The 18,623-nt window shown below is 42.4% G+C and overlaps 1 protein-coding gene across 1 annotated transcript in view; it reads right to left on the bottom strand.

Moving 5' to 3' along the window:
• JARID2 (jumonji and AT-rich interaction domain containing 2) overlaps positions 1–18,623 on the bottom strand; it is a 227,255-nt gene that overhangs the window by 21,341 nt on the left and 187,291 nt on the right. The window contains exons 6-8 of the mRNA XM_075705105.1: positions 18,322–18,551; positions 9,612–10,629; positions 4,954–5,453 (exon numbers count right to left, since the gene is read on the bottom strand). Of these exons, the coding sequence (XP_075561220.1) occupies positions 4,954–5,453; positions 9,612–10,629; positions 18,322–18,551 (1,748 nt within the window). The remainder of the gene's footprint in view (positions 1–4,953; positions 5,454–9,611; positions 10,630–18,321; positions 18,552–18,623) is intronic.

Below are 18,623 nucleotides of genomic sequence, written 5' to 3'. Positions count from 1 at the left end.
CAAGGCTCTGTGTTTGATAAATACAGAAGATGGGCAAGGCCCAGCTTTCTATGACAGGTTGCAAAGGACCCAGCTGGCAACCCTACCTGCATTTTACAATCAAATCCAATACGTGATCAAAGGACCACGTGGCTACGCTCTTTACATACAAACAGGTGAAAAAGACTTAGGAAATTCACAAAAACATTCAGCATCAAACTAGTATTGTATGTGATGGAAGGGGGTCACAAAAAGTAGAGTTTACCAAGATTACTGTAATCACCTGCTTACAAAAACTAGTTATGCTCAATTCAGTAAAAGCAGTTCAAAAGCAAGGAACCAGGACCTGTTATTACAAGGCTGAGAAAAGTAAAACACAGTAAAATTGCCAAATGCACGCGCTCTTTCTTGGCACTGCTGCAGGAGCTGTACGAGAAGAGGATCTGACTTGGTTTTCTGCTTGACCTATACCTAAGTTTCTGGATACCTGCTTTCACACATACCTATAATAGCAGATGCTCTGGGAAACATCCTCTGAAGGCTTTGAAGGCAGAAGCACGAGAATCCACTTGCTCTTTTCAGCCCAGACATACTGGTATGCCCAAATAGGGACACCCCTATCGCCTTCTCTGCTCCAGGGCGGAAGAAACATCCTGGGAAGCTGCGAGCCATGAGAGCTGGCAGGTGCCACACTAGCTGCTGTGGCCATACTGGTTTGCAGGCATCGCTGCGGGCAGAGACTAGCATCACTGTGCAAACATGAAGTTGAAAACATCTTTGCGCCCTCGCCAGATCTACCACTCCTTCCTCTAACTCCCATCGTGTCCACTGGTTGCCCATCTGAGCAACCACAGACTTAAGAACTCCATGTAAATGAATGTTTTATTACTCTGACTATTACCTTTCTAGTTTTTCAATTATGAAACAGATCTGCCAAACCACCTCAGTCTTTTCTTGTGTTTAATTTATTTAAGAACTATGCCCAAGAGTAAACTAGAAACAACTATACAAGCAGCTTTTCCCCCAGAGGCCAAGTCTATCACTTTGCCATGCTCCTACAGTTGTAACATTGTCACTTTTTTAATTGAATGCAGCATAATTAGCTGTAACAAAAAAGTTTGTGAAATGCCCAGGGCCTGGGGCCCTCTGATTCCCATAAACTTCAGTTTTGGATGCTCTGTGATACAATAAGCAATTTCCTTCATCTTTTAATGCCCTCATGAATCATTTATTGAGGCAGCCTTTTACTACAAAACCTCTCATAAAACACAGGGCGCGCACCAACAGTCGTCACACTTGAGCATAGACTTCACCGCTTGCAAACCAACACAGGCTCTGCAGCAGCTTCCTCGTTTCAGTTACTTGCCTCTTCCTCTCATCTTGCACAGAAAAACAACAATAAGGACTCATCTTCCAAGACTAACTGTCTTTCCATTTTTCAGATATGCAGCAAGCAAGGCAAAAGAAAGTGGAAAAACTGAACAGTTTAGCCCTTTAAAATTGCATATACCCATTTCTTCCTCTATCAACAATTTGGCATTTTTTTAGTCTCCTAAAAGTTGTAACACAAATTAAACTGTTGAGGCATTTTTGTTGTTTGTTTTTGTTTTTAATCTGAGGGATCTTGTAAAATTTTCTAACGCCAACTCAGAAAATAATTTCAAATGCTGTAATGGAGCATTTTAACCTGGACACAAAATGAATTGCTGAAGAGTAAAATGCCCTTTTCAACGCCCTCACAAATGTCTCAACAGTTCAACAACTGGGAGCTTCAAGCTACTGAGCAGAGTCTCTGTTGCTGCAACAATACGACAGAGGAAGGTTTAAGGGATAAAACTTCCTATTTCGTTTCCTAATTCTTCTCTGGCCTCTGTGGTGGCCGTGAGAGTCAACCCAGAGCATCACCACCACCACCAAGCCTGGAGGGAAGGCACGGAGAAGGACACTGCAACACTATGAATGTTAAAGACGTTAAAGCAACCATAAAAATGAGCAGAAAACAGAGATTTCACAATAGTCACAGGCAGGAAGGAGGGACTCCTCGTAAGCAGAATCCAAAAATGCTGAGTCCCTGGCTGAAGAGAACTCAGCATGGGATTTCTGGGTCAGTTTTATGTGAGGGTTGGCAAAACTTGCATTGGTGATTTCTTCTGCGTGTCCCTCTAACAGGTCTGCTAATAAGCCTTCAGTTTGTTCTGTATGGAAACAAATGCTGGTTTCAGTCAGCTCCACTACAGATGTGTAAAATATTTTCAGAGCTAAAACTGGGGAAAAAGAAGAGTGAAAATCTTGCAGCAGATCCTTCTTCGATGACAGAAGTTTACTTCATGTACTTACAAATGACGACATTTTATTAGTCAGGTAGAAAAGCCATACATTTAGGAGTAAAGAAAGCAACCGCAGCAGCCTGCAGCACACACTTAAAAGCACAGCAGGCCTTACAGCCTGGAAAGGAGCAACACTGAAAATAATCTGGGAGCCCTGGCAGAAAGTCAGCCAAACACAAAGGAGATGTACTCTAACCTTGACATGCGATATGGTGGTAACTGCTCCTGGAAGACCGGATGTCTCTTTTGAAAAACATGTTCCAGCTCAAGCATGTGCTGACTGCAGAAATTACTGTGCGAAATCCTAAATGTATGGCCTCTTCATGGTCTGAAGCATAGACTTTATGGCCTAAACTGGACTACAGCCATATGATTACGACGTTCTCCTCCAGCCCTCCATCCATTGACCCGGGCATTTATCAAAGGGGTGGAGAGGGGTTTTTTGTTTGGTTTGTGTGTGTTCTTTATTTTTAATTAGAATTAGCAATGTGCTTTAGAAAGGAACCATTACAATCCTGTCATCTGTGGAAACTGTAACATGAGGACATGTTCTGTTAAACAAATTTCAGATTCTTTCAGAAACATGCTAATAGGTAAAGAATACTTCCCCCTCCACAGACACATGCACAGAAAGACACCATCATTCAAAGAAAAACTGAGAATGCAGGATTAAAAGGCTTGTTTCATAAAATGCCATGAAGTACCCTCTGCTTAAATCCGTAAGCCAGCACCACCTCACCTCAGTCTTATTAAAAAGCCTAGTGATGAACTATAGTCATTTTACAAGTCTTGTGGGTTACTATGGTACATCAAGATTGTTCCACAGTTTCTTATTTCTATGTCTTGAGGCTTGTTCTAAGTGATATAACCAGTTCTCATGCATCAGTCCTTCTACAGGGCTCTCCCCCAAGCGCTGTGAAAATCAAGCTACGTGCCTGTCTGCACTCAGACCAACCAGGCGTCCCGCAGGGCGCTCCACAGCAGAGATCTCTCCAGAAACCCACCACGGATTTGCTTCCCCCTGTTTTCTCCTTGGTCCATCACCTGTAACAGCAGTCCCCAGTGTCTGCAGCACAGATGAGCGTGGGATGGGATTCAAACAGGCAAGCCCCAGTGTCCAGGAAGCTGCCGGCACCACGGCAGACAACCCGAGGCGTTGCCTGAGCCAGCTCTGTGTGCTGCAGCTGCTTTGATGGGTGGGGAGAGCACTGGCCCGCAGGCTTAGCAGTGCTCATCTCTAACAGCTTCTATGCTCAGAATAAAAGCTTTTCTACCCGGTATTGTTGGACTCATACAGGGTCTGATGTTGTCAGTACTGCCAGTGCTTTTCGGGCAGCAGCAGCAATTTGGGAGCTCTCAGCCTTTTGGGGTAAAGGCCTGGGGCTCACCAAACTCAGGCTGTTTATACTAGCTGTGCTTTGCTTGCTTGCCTTTTTTATTTTCTAAGTTTGATTAGGATATGTCTCACAAATCCCAATCTTGCTTTTTGAGTTACTTTGTATCCTCTAAACTTTAACCTGGGACTTGCACTGGAAAAGAAGATGGAGGCATTCATTTCCCCACTAAGTTTGAGGTTGCTCGTACAGCAGTCAGGGTAAGTTGTATCACATTTTTCATTTAACATCATTAAGCACAGGATATTAAGCACAGAAATGCCACTTTGCTATTCACAAATGCTGCTGTCATTAGACAAGCTTCTCTCCAACAGCAGCATTGCAAAAAGATTGCTTTTCAAAGGTGGGATTGAGGCCGGAGTCCCTGAGTAAAAAGAATTTTCGGGCTGACAAATCATAACAGGCTGCAAAAGAAACCTGAAGCAAGCTTTTAAAGCTCAAGTCATGAGCTCATGCAGTCCCTAAATAGCTTAACAATAAGCCACTTTGGGCTATCTGGCTTCATTTCCTGGTGATGGAAGTGAGATTGGAAGGGGAAGAACAGCGTATTCCTTTACTGGGCACAGACACTCAACGCTCTATTTCTCTCAGAGCACGGCTACACAATTCAGCGCAACTCAAAATTGCACTGTGAGTTGCAGTGCCAAGTCCTGCTCCAGAGTAGGAGACTGCCAAATAAAATACAGTGAAAGAGTCAGCATTCCTTCGTAAATGGATGTACTTGATATGTGGAGGACTAAGCATCCATGTGACTGTTAGTACTGAGCAAAATCTGGCATCGTGGATGAAAATATTGTTTGCATTTCAATTTGCCCTTTGTAAATGTAGTAGTATTTCTAGTGATGTTAGTCTTGATGTGGAGCACTACTTCGCTCAACAAGAGACTTGCAAGAAGCAGGAATGAGAAAGCAGAATGTCACTAGAAAATGAAAATAAAAACTGTGTCTGCTAGGATAATTGGGCAGAGCTATTCAGGGAACCTCTCACAAGGAGACGAAGGGGGGCAGAGCCCAGTGCATCTCATTATGACAGCAACACCTTCCAGCTTTTCCAGACAGCCCGTGAGAGCCAGGCAGATCAGGAGAGAGCCACCAGACCGCCCAGCTGCAATAGCCGCTGGCTGCGCTGCTGCCTTGGGGGTGGCACCGCAGCCCATCGGCTCCCCCCAGCTGGCTGAGTTTGCACCCGGATGCCACCCAGATGACAGCATCATCAGTTCTGCAAAACAAAATCGGCAGAGCCTGCCTCATTACCTTGTATATACACTTGTGTAAGTCGCTAAGAACTCCCTCCTCCTCCTCCTCGTCCTCCTTCGTGGTCTCCTTTTCCTGAGCGAAGAGCCGCCGCCTGCCTGTCTTCAGTGGGACGTCGACCTCTTTTAACTTGTTGCGGAAGCCATTTTTGTGAACCACGCCGTTGATGAGTCCGTTTTTGGGCTCAAACCGGGGCAAGGAATGGAACTTGTAGGCATTCTCTGAATGTCCCTCCAAAGGTCCTTTCCTCTTCTCCAAGATTTCCTTTTCCAGCAAGACCTCCTTCTCCAGTTTCTTGTGCTCCTCGGGGGAGAGGGAGTCATAGGAGAGCAAGTACTGGCAGTAGGCTTCTTGCAGCTTGGCCAGCCTGTCCTGTGCAGTTTTGGGGATGCGCAGCATGTCTGCCAGCTTGTTCCATTTCTTGAGGTCAGTCACTTGCTGCATCCCCCCCATCTCGTTGATCAGCTGGACGAAGCAGGCCAGGTCGAGCTCGCAGCCTCCTGGGGTCCACGTGTGCCAGGCAGCAGAGGAGGGGAAAGGGAAACACAGGAGCAGGTTAGGAAAGCTGTGGGCGGCTCGCGTCAAGCACGCTACCAGGCTGGGCACATACGGATTGTGCCATCCATACACCTCCGGTCACCTGGGCACAGGAGCAGGATTGTCCCTATCTCTTATGACTCCTGTTAAAGACAGGTGCATGCCACTGTTTTGCCAGCATAATTAATTCAGAAGATCATATTTTGCTATTTGCAATAGCCTTCCCTATGGTTAAATTTGCTCTCCTCCTTGAGTTTCATTCCCTTCTCTTCCCAGAGAACCCCCAGCTATCTCCTGACACGCATCTTTCCCCTGGTCATTACCCAGCAGTCAGAGAGACAGGAGTTGCCCAGCTCTTTAAAAGCCTGCACACTCCCACCCCTCCCCTCACCCGTCTGGTTTATACCAGGAAGAAGCAGAACAAGTGTCAAGATGGATACTGGCGATCAAAAAGACAAGTACCTATCCTTTCTGGAGGCGAAACACTGATTATCTAATGTCTGCACAACACTTTGAATACAGTTAGTATTTAAAAGGAGCACAGTAACATCATTAATTTCACTACAGGTAGAAAATTCCTTTAAAAAACTCCAAGGGAGGCAGGGGGTTTTTTGGGGTTGGTGCCTGCAACTGCATAGAAAAGTTCCAGGTGCACTGTTCTTCCAGTCTGAGGCCATCCATATTTTATACTCCATTATGTTTTTGTATGTTTTAAGATGACTGGCACATTTGACATTCTGGTCAAAAAATAAAAATGGAGTATTATACAAACTGCAGCATAAAAAGCAGCCAAATGGACAAGAAAGAATAAAAGAAACATCATAAATACTCTCAAAGCACAGAAATAAATCATCAGTAGAAAGAGTCAAGAAATGGACCAAAGACCACCTACAGCTCAATAGGGCACTGCTGAAGGAAAAAAGAGAATTAATACAAAACTTGCATCAGCATCGCTGCTGCCACATTGTCTCTCCTTCCCCCTTTTTTTTTTTGAGAAAAGTAAAAAATCATTATGCCATAGCCATTTCAGAGCACTTAGAAATGCTATTACATGCACAGAGAAGTGCAAGAAGCAGCGTTATGGTAAATATTTACTGACAGATGCACAGCTACAGCATCTTCAGGGCCAGTCATATCATCTTGCTTATTAGTGCAAGCAGTATTACTTTCTTCAAACTACCCTGTGCTGCATCTCAGATGCTTCACAGCTGATCCCGATTTTCCTTCTTCCCTCTGCTTTCCCCTCTTGCACCACTTGTGCCAATCCAGTGAGGAGGGAGGCTCAGCAGTGTAAACCCGAGTGCAACATTTTGGGATGACAACGGCTGCGACCGAAGCAGAGCAACACCAGAGGCTGCTTGCTAATGCTGCCCGCATAGTGCTGGGCAAAGGTGTGAAAAAGGGGGAAAGGATTTTGGCTACAGTCAAAACCAAGGGTAAAGCTTTGAGGAGCATATGACAAGGGTGGAGGCAGGGCCATGAGGCAGCAGATTTATCCAATTTAGTAACTTTTTTTTGGCAGGGTGGGGTGAGGGGGGGGTGGTGTCAAAATGGTTCAGTCTTGCAGCTGAGAAAAGGTAAACGCTGTGGGGGGAAGAAACAAGTTTGAAAGGTTTTCTTTCTTTCCTCTTTAATCTTCCCCATAAAATAACTTTCAAGGTGGCCTCTATTACAGGCTGTTACTTTTTTGGTCTAGTGTTTTATATGCACAGATCACAAATAAGCTGAAGGCATAATTCAAGATGGCTTTCCATCCCAATAGATTCAGTGACCTACATAAAGTTGAGTAATATACTCCTAACTTCGAAAGAAGTGTGGTCCAGCTTTAACGTTATATGTGTTCTCCAGTGGGACAAATAGTGCACACCCAGCTTAAGGTCCTACTTTCAACACTGTTTATGAGCTATTTAAGAAATGTGATTTTCTCCCACATCATGGAATGATCGCTCATAATCACTCTGCAGTATTAGAGCTCAAGTAGCACACCATTCAACCGGAGCCTCACATATCTGGCAGATCCTCCATAGGCCCAGCTACAGCTAATGTTTACAAAATGGTCTCAATTATAATTCCATTTCACACAGTCATAACTTTTGGAAGCATTTATATTTCAGGCTGATATTTTCCAGGATTGACCTAAGCATGGGGGGGGGAGAAAAAATATAGTTTAAACCCCATTTATAAGCACCTATAGCAAAATAGCTTTGCAGAAATAGCATGACTTTTTTTTTTTTTTAAATTGTCTTAATTTCACTAAGGAATATTTTTAAATTGCCTAGTGAGCAAGCTCTTTTAAGAAAAAAAATCTTAAATCTTCAGGTACACATGTAATACCGAATGCTGACACTATACAAGTCATTGGCAAAACTCCCACTTACTTCAATGGAAATGTGATTTGGCCCTGAAAGGAGGGATATGTACGCATGTGTACTTGAATAAGTGTGCATTTACCACCACAGATTATTTTATATCTTTCCTGCTGGAACCAACAGATTTCTCATCTTTGTACACTGATGATCTCCAGCTTCTTTTCTCCATTTTGTTTTTAATTTTAAACACAAGACAGGTAGGAAATTAACTGCAGAAAGGATACATAGGATGCAAATTTTATAAGAGACGACTGTTTGCTCTGGTTATATAGCACCCAGCAGAATAGAATCCTTGCCTATTAATTAGGCTCTTAGGTGCTTAAATAATACAAATAATTAACAGTAATGCCATCTTAATGCTGAGTTAAGGTATTTCATTAAAAAGTTAACATTGTTCCAGGAGTGTTAATCGAGCTGTCTTGCACATTTTCTTCTCTCTCTTACCAATGTAAATTTAATTCATTATTCTTCTCTATTAGCATACAACCATTGCATACATTAGGCATACAAAATGTTCACTTATTGCTGCTTGAGTGATTTTAATTTTCAGTTTTCCTTGAACATTTTTGCATGGCTATTGCAACAGAGCACTAACCCTCATTCCTCCTCCTTAGATTCTGTCATTTCTCTGTTGTGCCCTCCATTGGTTCACCATAAACTCTGCAATCTATTTGTCTACTTTTATGCATTTTCACTCACTTACCATATGTGATATAAAAAAGTCTGAAAACGGGGTGGGAAAAAATGTTGTGAACAGTTTAAATAGAAAAGTGTGTCCTTTAATCCAACTAGCATTGATAGCTGCCTCTGATCGGATAATGCCTCAAAGGCAGAACTCTAGCCTCAAGTTGCAACATGCAGGTCCTGCAAGCTCTGACTCAAAACACATCAAAACCAAACAGAAGGGCTAACAAAAATTAAAAACACAAGTTTGTTACTATGTCATGGCTGCAAAGGCAGTAGAGATGGAGGTGGCTCATTCAACAGTTCATTTGTATGCTGCTGTTGTCATGTTTTTACAAACTATTGTCACATTTTTGTCACGTGTCATATTTGACAGCAGACTATAAACCAAGAATTCTGTTAAATAAGTGATTCTCACTCAGGCATTAGCCCTGGCAGACACCTGCTGGGAGAAATAATGAAACCTCCATTTTGCAATCAACCACATTTTACTGCCTATTCTTGACACTTAATGGTTGTTAAATGTCAGCAGGTCACTGCAAATTTGTAATTTTAAGAGTCTGAGTACCCAAATAGAAGTCAGTTCCGAGATATTTTCTTACCCCCTTGGCTAAATGCTTTTAAAGGAAGGGGAAAAAAAAATATTTGTATTAAATCTTGGCAGGATTGCAACCTGTTTGGAAAACATCCTTGGAAAGGTCCAAAAAATATTCTGAGGCAACATTTAAACCGAGGCTATTGGTATCTGTAGTTGTACTACCTACCAAAATAGACAGCAGGGAAAGGAGGAGATCGTGAAATCTGGAGACCAAGACCCCCACATAGCACTTTTTTTCCCTGGGTGAAATAAAGAGCTGGCAGGAGGAAAGTGGCAATATAAAGTCTCCCTGGAAAGCTCTCCAACAACCTACCTGCATCGTGCCTGACCGACAGATAAAGAGAGAGATCCAGAGCTCTGCAGCGTTAATTGAACAGGGGTTCGGTTAAGCATAAAGGCAAACGGAGCATAAAGTTGTATACGGACACTAACAAGCAGCGGCAAAAGGCCAATGAAACCACAGCCCTTACCTATGAGTGGGAGTTCATCCATGGTAATGCCCTGAGATTTGAGGTGCTTCTTGATACAGGCCAGCCGCTGCACGTTGGGTCCCCAGCGCCTGCCTAGCTTGTGTATGTGCTGAATCTGTGTCACAAACCGCATTTCATCATTTAGCTTGCACTCAGGTCTCCAGTCTGGAGGAGGAATCACCCTGCACATCCCATACTTCTCTACCTGAGCTCGGACTGACTCAATGTATATCAGTGGGTCATGAAATTCCTTGGTGGAGGGCCTAAGGATGGGAATCTCCCCCAGCATCCCCCACCCAGACTTACTACTGCCCTTTTCGTGCTTTCCCATTGAGTCTTGTGGCTTGTGCAAGGACTCCGCTTGAGAGGTAGAACGATTTTCACAGGAGGCATTTTCAGTTTTGCCATGTGCTTGTTTCCCTGGCGTACTCTTTCCAGCAGTGGCTCTTTTCGGCCTATTTCTTTCCAAACTCTTCTCTGGCACTTCCTTTTTAAGGTGTCCATTCAGCAAAGGCTTTTCCACAGCTGCCTTTTTGCTGGCAGCTTCTGCCAAGTTGACGGCCCCTTTCATTCTCTTGGTGGGCGACTGTATTTTGTCTATGTGATTCGTCTCTTCCAGCCTCCTCTTCGAATTGCGCAGCCCCTCCCTTAACTGTCTCCCCACCTCCTTAGTGCATGTCTTTTGGTTCAACTTGCCATTGACTTTTACACCATTAACAGCGGTATTGTTAGACTTGGATGCTCCAAGGGATAGCACCTGTTTGCGGGTTTTTGCATTGCTACTTTCTATTTTCCCTGAGATTGTGTGGTTGACAGGTGAACTGGGTTTGTGGTGATTTAGTTTGGTTTCCTTGACCAGTTCTTTCTTGGCTTTGGTGTATGTGACAGTTCCCTTTGTCACTGTTGCAGTGTACTTCACAGTTTTGGACGGTGAAGGTCTGACTTCTCTCATCTTTTTGGCACTGGCTGCATTTGCACTCGGAGATGACATTCGAGTGATCCCGTTGACTTTAGAAACCTGCAATGCCAGGAGTGTTGCAGGGGGAGCAGAAGGAAGGAAACAGAAAACAGAAAAGTAAATTAATAATGTTACCACTCAGCCATGGCATCCCAATCACTGGACAACCATATTCTACAGTCCTGACTCCTGGCCCCTTCATACAATCTTCATATAACAGTTTTCACCCAGGCAAGAGGAGGGACTAGGCATTTACTATAAACAAATGAAATACAAATATTTTAAAAAAAGAAAACCAAACCAAAAAGTCCTCAGAAAGCCAATCTTGCTTTTGGAGGGTACAAAGCCTCTGGCATTAAGAAGGGTGAGGTCCCTTGCTTGCTCTACCCCCTTCCTTGTCTACCAGAAAGCCTGTTACAGTATCACAAAACACAGGTAGTCTGATTTACAAACTAATACTTTCATTATCTTCTTTTCTGGCCCTCAGACACTCTCACTCCCCCACCCAACTTCTCTTAAGTGCACACACAGTTTACCACTTCTTAGCAGACAAACTAGTCAGCATATACTACCTACTCTAACTGGAATGGGCACGTTTTGCAAAAAACACACTGATATTCAAACCAACCTCCTGTCTATACATACATACATATAAAAAGAGATATTGAACACATTATGCACCCAGCAGAACAGGATGGCCATGAAGGATCCAGTCTGTCATACAGATTAAATCTTGGGAGGCATCTTGTTGCTGAAGTTATTATTTGAAATAAAAATGTATACAGTAGTTCAATGCATTTTTTTAAAGTTTCATATCTGGGCAGTTTTGCTGACACACATTTTATTACATCATATTCATCACTAATGTGTCATTGCAACTTAGAATTGCTGGACTTCGATGCTTTCTGTTAGACATTTAAACCCAGCTATGAAACTAAAATTTGTATGTTAACTATAAGCCATGTTAAGCACTGAAAGCAACCTTCAGCTTCGAAGGGAATTGTGACAGCTCAGCACTGCCAAAGCTAAAACCCACTACTAAGAAAATGAAGTTCAAGTTTAAACCTCAAACAAATTTCAGCATTTAAACAAGTTTAAACATTGTCTTCTCACCTCCTTAAACTACTGTGAGTGCAGAAAAACACATCCAAAAAATCAGGAACATTGATAAAAGTGCTTAAAATGAAAGCATACAGTACAAACACCCCTCATCAGTGCTCAGGTAAATAACACCATTCCTGCAAAGTCATAATACTTCCCCGTGGTATTTCAAAATACTTGCCAAAATAGTAAGCATGGCAGCTTCTCTCAAATAAATGCAAGAATTGTGGTCACTTACAAAGTAGGGATAAAATCTTATAAAACAGGGATCAAATAGAGACTGAAAAGATCACGCTATGGTCTTGTATTAAGTGACTTGTGGATGAGGAACTGGAACCTGGGGATTCGGCATACACGCACACGTATGTGTATACACGCATTTACTGTGTGCATTTTCTCCTCTGTGCTCCAGAAGCTGGAGCCAGAGTATCACCCTTTTAAAACCCATCCATATTCTTGTCCTTCCTGTCCTAAGGTAGAAACACTTAAGGAAAATCCAGTTAACTGATGACATGAGTTTTTACCTTGAGCTTTCCAAAGATATATGAGATATCATCTGGAAAGCACACATTTGCTAACAGAAATGCATTTAGCCATTTCCCTTGAAATTCAGGCAGTACTCTGCATTTGAAATGGAGGCCTGGGTTTGACTTTTACGGTGCTTTTTCACACCACAGAGCAGATGGGGGTAGAGAGCTGCTGAGACATTGCCTCCTGCCTGCAGCAGTCAGAACAAGAGTTGAACATCTCTGGCTTTATAAATAGCCAGGAACATTGATTACAGATTTTGTCTAGACTAATAGAGAAGAATCGATTGAGAACTGGGAGGGGAAGGTAATCTGGGTGACAGTGATCATGAAATGAGTTCTCAATTCTAAGATGTGACAACAGTAGAGAACGGAAAACAGACTTAAAAACCAAAAACAAACCAAAAAAACAACCAAAAAAACCCCAAACCCCCAAAAAACCACCTGCAAAAACCCCAAGCTAGAGCAATTCCCACTCAGAGGAAGGGCACAAAGCACAGGCCATTATGTCTGTTCACAAAGTTCTCTAATGACTGGAAAATTAGAAAAGAAGCACAGTAAAAAGTGGAAACACAATTATGTGACTAAGGGCAACTATACAGGAACAGCAAAAGCATGCGTGGGTGAAATCAGAAAGGTCAAGGAACTAAAGAAACTTCAGTTAGCAAGGGACATAAAATGAAACAGAAAAAAAATTATAAATACCTTAAAAATACAATGACAACAAAGAACAGCAGAGATCAACCACCACACAAGGAAGTAAAACAAATGCAACAGTTTGGCTAAAGTGTTTGTGCTGCTTCTGCATTAGCTTTCACCAGAAGTACCACTGACTGAGTACTTACCAGATATATAACATAACCAACTCCAGCAAAAGAGCTAGGAAGGCAACCCCAGAGCAAGCTAAAGTGTACCTAGATGACTTAGGGCATGGCTCCTGGAAATAAGTTGAGGGCAGGCAGAGTCTACCTAACTTCAAACCCTAAAATAATTATGGAACAAATCATCAAACAGTTCATTTGTAAACACTCAAATGATAACAACATAATGTTAAAACCAAAAAAATAATAAAAACAAAACCAAAAAACCCACCCATAGTTTTGCCAAGATAGCACATCAAGCTAATTTAATCATCTTCAGACAGACACCTGACTGAGCAGGTAAAGAAGCACCTCCACTTCTGTAGGGCTCCAGTCACTGTCCCACATGACACTCCATCAAACAAGCTCCTGAGACACGTCCTAGACATAATTACTCTAAAAGTGGCTTCACAAGAGATTAAATAATGTCATCCTCAAGAGAAGTTATCGTTGTCACAATCCACTGCCATGCTAGTCACATTTCAGGTGACTTTCTGCAGGGACTTGGCTTGGCTTCTGCTCTACCAAGTACTTCCATCAGTAACTTGGATTATTGTAAAATCTGCCACACGTGGAAGGGACTGTAAGCACTCTGGAGACAAGGTCAAAATCAAAGGTAATCTTGAAGAACTTATTTCAGAACATTTCTACAATAAGAGGAAGTGCTATTTTCAGGAAGAACAAATCAAGTACATGTAAGGGAGGAATAACATTTGGGGACCACAGTGAGCTGAAACGCGATGTTAGGACAAAGCACACAAATCACTTTGTGAGACCTATTATGAAGAATGCCGAAAGCAAGGGACAGAAGCACAGGCTTTCCTATGCAAGGCTGGACCCAGCACTGGGCCTGCACTGCAAGAAAAATTTAGACAGTGCGGCAAGTCTAAAGGAGCACAAAGTGCTCAGGTATTTGGAAAATATGATCTTTACTGAAAAACCAAGGGAGCTGAGCTTATTAGTGTGAAAGAGATGATTATGGGACAACTCTGTAACAGTCTTCCAATGCATAAGGAGCTCCTCTGAAAAGAGACAGTAAATGGTCTTTCCATGCTCACTGGGAAAAGCAGGAAAAAAAACCCCTTTAATTGTCTATGACAATGATCTGACGCATAACTAGGAAAACTTTTCTCATTAGTAGAAAAGGAAAATGCTGGAAGAAGCTGTCAATGGATGTTATGGAGTCTCCTCTGCAGGAGGTTTTCCAGAAGATTTAAACCAAGGAGGCCATAGCTACTGCGCTGTCAGGTACAGTCAAGACAGCATCTCAGAGTGAGCAGTCAGGCTATGTACCTTGTCACTCCAGCCTTCCTATGATTTTTATTTTTAAGAAGTTGTGACCAGAAGTCTGAAGGGCCATCCAGGGCACTCCTTCAGCAAGGGGTGGTGACAGAGGGCCTGAGAACAAAACACAGTCATGGAGAAAGTGCTCATGAAGAAAGAAAGGCAAGATCCTCACAGCTCCTCCTCTTCAAAGGAAGACATGCCATCAGCACCATCAGCTTTAGGCCAGAATTAAAACTGCCAAGATACAAAACTCTGGAAAACTGAGTTCATTAAGAAAACAGCAACTTATCACAACTGTTTACAGAGTTGTTAGAATACCTCCACACAATGAAAACTTAGATCTCTCAGGGCCAAATCTTGAACTGAAGAGGTACATAAGCTTCGGCTATCTAACCTCCAATCCTAGATTATAAGCACACTATTCTGAGTTTTTATTCAAACTTCATGAAGTTATTCCAATGACAAACAGGTCCTGAAGTAGAGAACACTTGGCTTTGAGAATATCATCAGGAATTCATTTCTTTCTTTCTGGTTGCTAACTAAGGAGACCCCACAAGAAAGAAACACTGCTGGAAACTTCCTCAGGACCATCATCTTTCTAGAGCAGACACAACATGATGGTTTACAAATGCTTCTCCCTCTTCCCACCCCAAATGCCTGTAGGTATCTTGAGTGTTTTCAGAGAGGATAGCATAATCTTTAAGATGCAGCAGTACTATATAGACCAGAACAGACCACGCTTCAAACAGGAATAGGCTGCAACAAACGTCTTCCAGCTGGAAACAAGTGGAACAAACAACGTGGTCATAGCCCACCATCAAAGCAACAGGTGGATTCAGGATTTCACATTGACAAATGTGAAATTCTGGCTGGTCAGTCATCACCTATACGTTCCTGGTCTGTACTTGTCTCTGAGGACCCATCAGATGATTGGAACCAAAAGTACAAGAAATTGTGGTAGGCATTTTCTTACCTTTCTACTGTTGATATGTCTCCCCCCAAACCAAACATACACACACAGAGTCAGCCTAAAAAATTGGCCACACTGCCAGGTGCGCAGGTTCACCAAATGGGGGTCTATGCCACAGCTCCATTCCGAGGCAGTGCTTACACTGAGCGCATAAGAAAGAAGTCAATTTAATTCAAATAGTAACAAAGTGATTGACATTAGCCTTACATGACTCAAAGTCTCGAGCTAAAGGTGAAACTAGGGATACGAATAATCTTTGCTTTTCAGCTATCTTCTCAGTTTTGCTGACATATATCTTCAGGCCACTCTTTTCTCCACTTTACTGAACACTTGTCTTGCAGTAAAAGACAGTACAATAATTTTAAATTTTGTTGTCTTTTTTAAAAGCAAATGGGACCACAACATAGTCTTGCAGAAATTTGTTTGTTGGATTTGAACTGGTCTACATACACACCTCTGCATAGCACCTAGGATCCATGCTCCAGACACATACACACACACAAAATAAAGCCAACAAACAACTTGTCAGATAACAACTACAGCAGTAACAGCAACATTAGCAATACCAACAACAGGTTTGGTCCCAAACAAACTCAAGTTATGCAGCTGATCTCGAATTCATTCATAAAAATACTTCTGTGTTGATATGAGTTTTGCAGTGCTAAATTACCATATTAGGCCGAGAGAGGGCCCCATCGAACTACATTTCCTTTGCCCACAACCCCTTTGAAGTAGGGGATTTGGGAAGATAGCAAGGGAGGAAGAAAGAGAGAGAGGGAACACGTGACAAGTGCAAGTGCACACCAGAAAAGGAAAGAAAGAATGAGAGGAAAAAAGAAAATCTTGGGTAATTTCTAGTGTTCTGCCTTTATTTTCTGTAAGACTGAACAAAACAAAAACACACATAAATAAACCATGTAAATGCACGTGAACAAGGAGCAAAAACATACTGGAAGGAGGAGGAACATGTGGCTGGCACCCTGGGAAAACAACTCTCCTTTTGGAAAATACTGAAAATGTCAACAAAGACTCAGGACAAGGGCAGGAAATTTAGCAAAGCAATGTCACATAACTGGTAAGTCTAAGGTTTTGCACAAAGCTAAGTCCTTCTGCCAGGCAAAATGCATAATCCACCCTTAATTAGTTACAGCCACATTTTCATCAAAATTGGTAAGAAAGTACTTAGGTTACTGTGGGTTGCAGAAGAAAATTTAAATACCTAACCTTTTTTGATTCTTTTTCTTTTTTTAAAAGACCATCATCTCAACTTACAGCCCCCTTATTTTCTGAAGCTTGAGGACCACACTCAGTGAGGTGTCTGTGTGGTGTGACTGTTGGTTGTACTGCATTGCTTTAGAATTTCTCTCCATTTTGCGCAGCACGATTGAAAACATTTAATACTCTACGAAGCAAAACCCACTTGGATCGTGGACAAAATTCTTCTACACCTGTCTTTTCTCTTCTCAGAACTACCTTCACAAGTGATGGCAGTTGACTTTCACAAGAATTTTAACCATTCATACTTTGATGATACAACTTCAAAGTGTTTCACACAAGTGTTCGAATGAGTTAAAATAATTACGTATGAAGTGAATCCTTAAGTTTTGGGAAACTTGTTCAACATGAAGAGCTCATGGCAGAGCATGTCACAGGAAGGACCATAGGATGCTGGTAGTCACAAAAAAGAAAGCCGGAAGGATGCAAAAGAAGGCAGGCATTCAAGCTGATGACTATACAAGCAAAAATTGACATGGGGGAATAAAGAATGGAAGTGTTCCAGAGGTACAGAGAAATATACTGTAGATAGCCTTCAGGATCTCAGGTTTGATTCAGAAGGTAATGCAAATCCAGTGGAAGCATTTCAGGAGAAGCTAAACGTCACTGAAGCTCAGGGCATGGATGATTTCCTTGGCAAGAGTGCCACTGTTTTACTTTTTGCCATTTTTAATTTCCAAGCTTATGACTGACAGGTGCCATTTAAGGCCTTGATGGCACTACAAGATGGCAATTCCAGTTCCACTGAAGTCCAGGCCAGCCTACTTAGGAGAAAAACCTTTAGATGCCAGCAAATAAAAAGACTGTCTCTAATTGGCCTGTTGAGAATTAACCACTGGGGAAAAAAAAAAAAAAAAAAAAAAAAAATCTAAGGCATAAGTGCTTTGCCCTAGTGCAGGTACCCTGCTAACCCAGCCCCAGACTGAGTAAGAACACTGACTGGGGATTTTGAAAGTCTCTTATAAAAACTTATTTGACAGTTGCTATTTTAGGAGCCCTTTGATCCCACCATCAAAAATAGACGGAGATGCATCCTGCCCCAACGCCAGTCACAAGCACCGAACAATTGGTCTGCTAAACTTTCACACCCAAATCCAAGTCTGGCTGAGACAAGCCTCTCGCTGGATTTTTTTGCTAGTTTTCAACAAGGTAACACAGAAGTCTGAATTTCTTCCCCACCTGTTACGTCCACTGTGAAGGAGGCAATATCCTGGAGCACCTTCTTTATGCATTGGGCAAAACATTTTTCCCGGACTCCAAGGTTTGTGTTGCCCACATACAAGACAAGACACTGAGCGTAATGTCATCTTCTCTGCAACGCCAGTGAGCCTCTAAGATAACGCGAGCAGACCAGCCATACACAAAAGGAGTTCACATTTCCACGTGCTGCCAGCATTGGCACTGTCACCAGAGGGACCAGCAAGAGCGCCAGTCAGAAAGGTTTAATAAATAGCAATGTGAACTTTACTCTTTCATATGTATATATACTGGATAATATAAAGACAGGGTTGTAAAGCATGCTTTATCATACTGACTTCCTATGCGTGTATCACTTTTCTTTTTTCCTTCTTTCTCTCTTTCTCTCTCTTTCACTGAAAATTAACTCCCTGCTGTCTCCAGAGCACGTTTTTAAGGATTGCCATGTCCCCTCTGTGCCAAGCAGTAGAGAACGGAGCTAGCAACTTAAAAGTCTGCATTTCCCATGTGTCCACAGTAGAGTACAATTCATTACCTGTTTCCTTAAGTCCTGAGCCGATCTATGAAGAGTGTGGTGGTTGTTAGCAGTGAGCCCTTTCGTAGAGGAGCCAGTGTTTGTAGTAGGATGGTGATTAGCAGCAGCCTGGTCTTTTCGGCTCTCAGCCTTATGTTCGCTGTTCCTCTCCTTCCCTGGTGTGGCCTCTTTGCTTTTGTGTTTCTGAGCAGGTTCTTTCTCCTTCGATGATTTGCTGGACCCATTGAAAACTGAGAAGAGAGAAAATAAGACTATTAAGGCAAAAAAAAGAAAAAAGAAAAAAAAAAAAAAACAACCACATA

This window comes from Pelecanus crispus, chromosome 2 (genome assembly GCF_030463565.1).
Source record: "Pelecanus crispus isolate bPelCri1 chromosome 2, bPelCri1.pri, whole genome shotgun sequence".
NCBI lineage: Eukaryota > Metazoa > Chordata > Aves > Pelecaniformes > Pelecanidae > Pelecanus > Pelecanus crispus.
The sequence above is the reverse complement of the archived record's forward strand: the minus strand, read 5'-3'. Positions and strand labels throughout refer to the sequence as shown.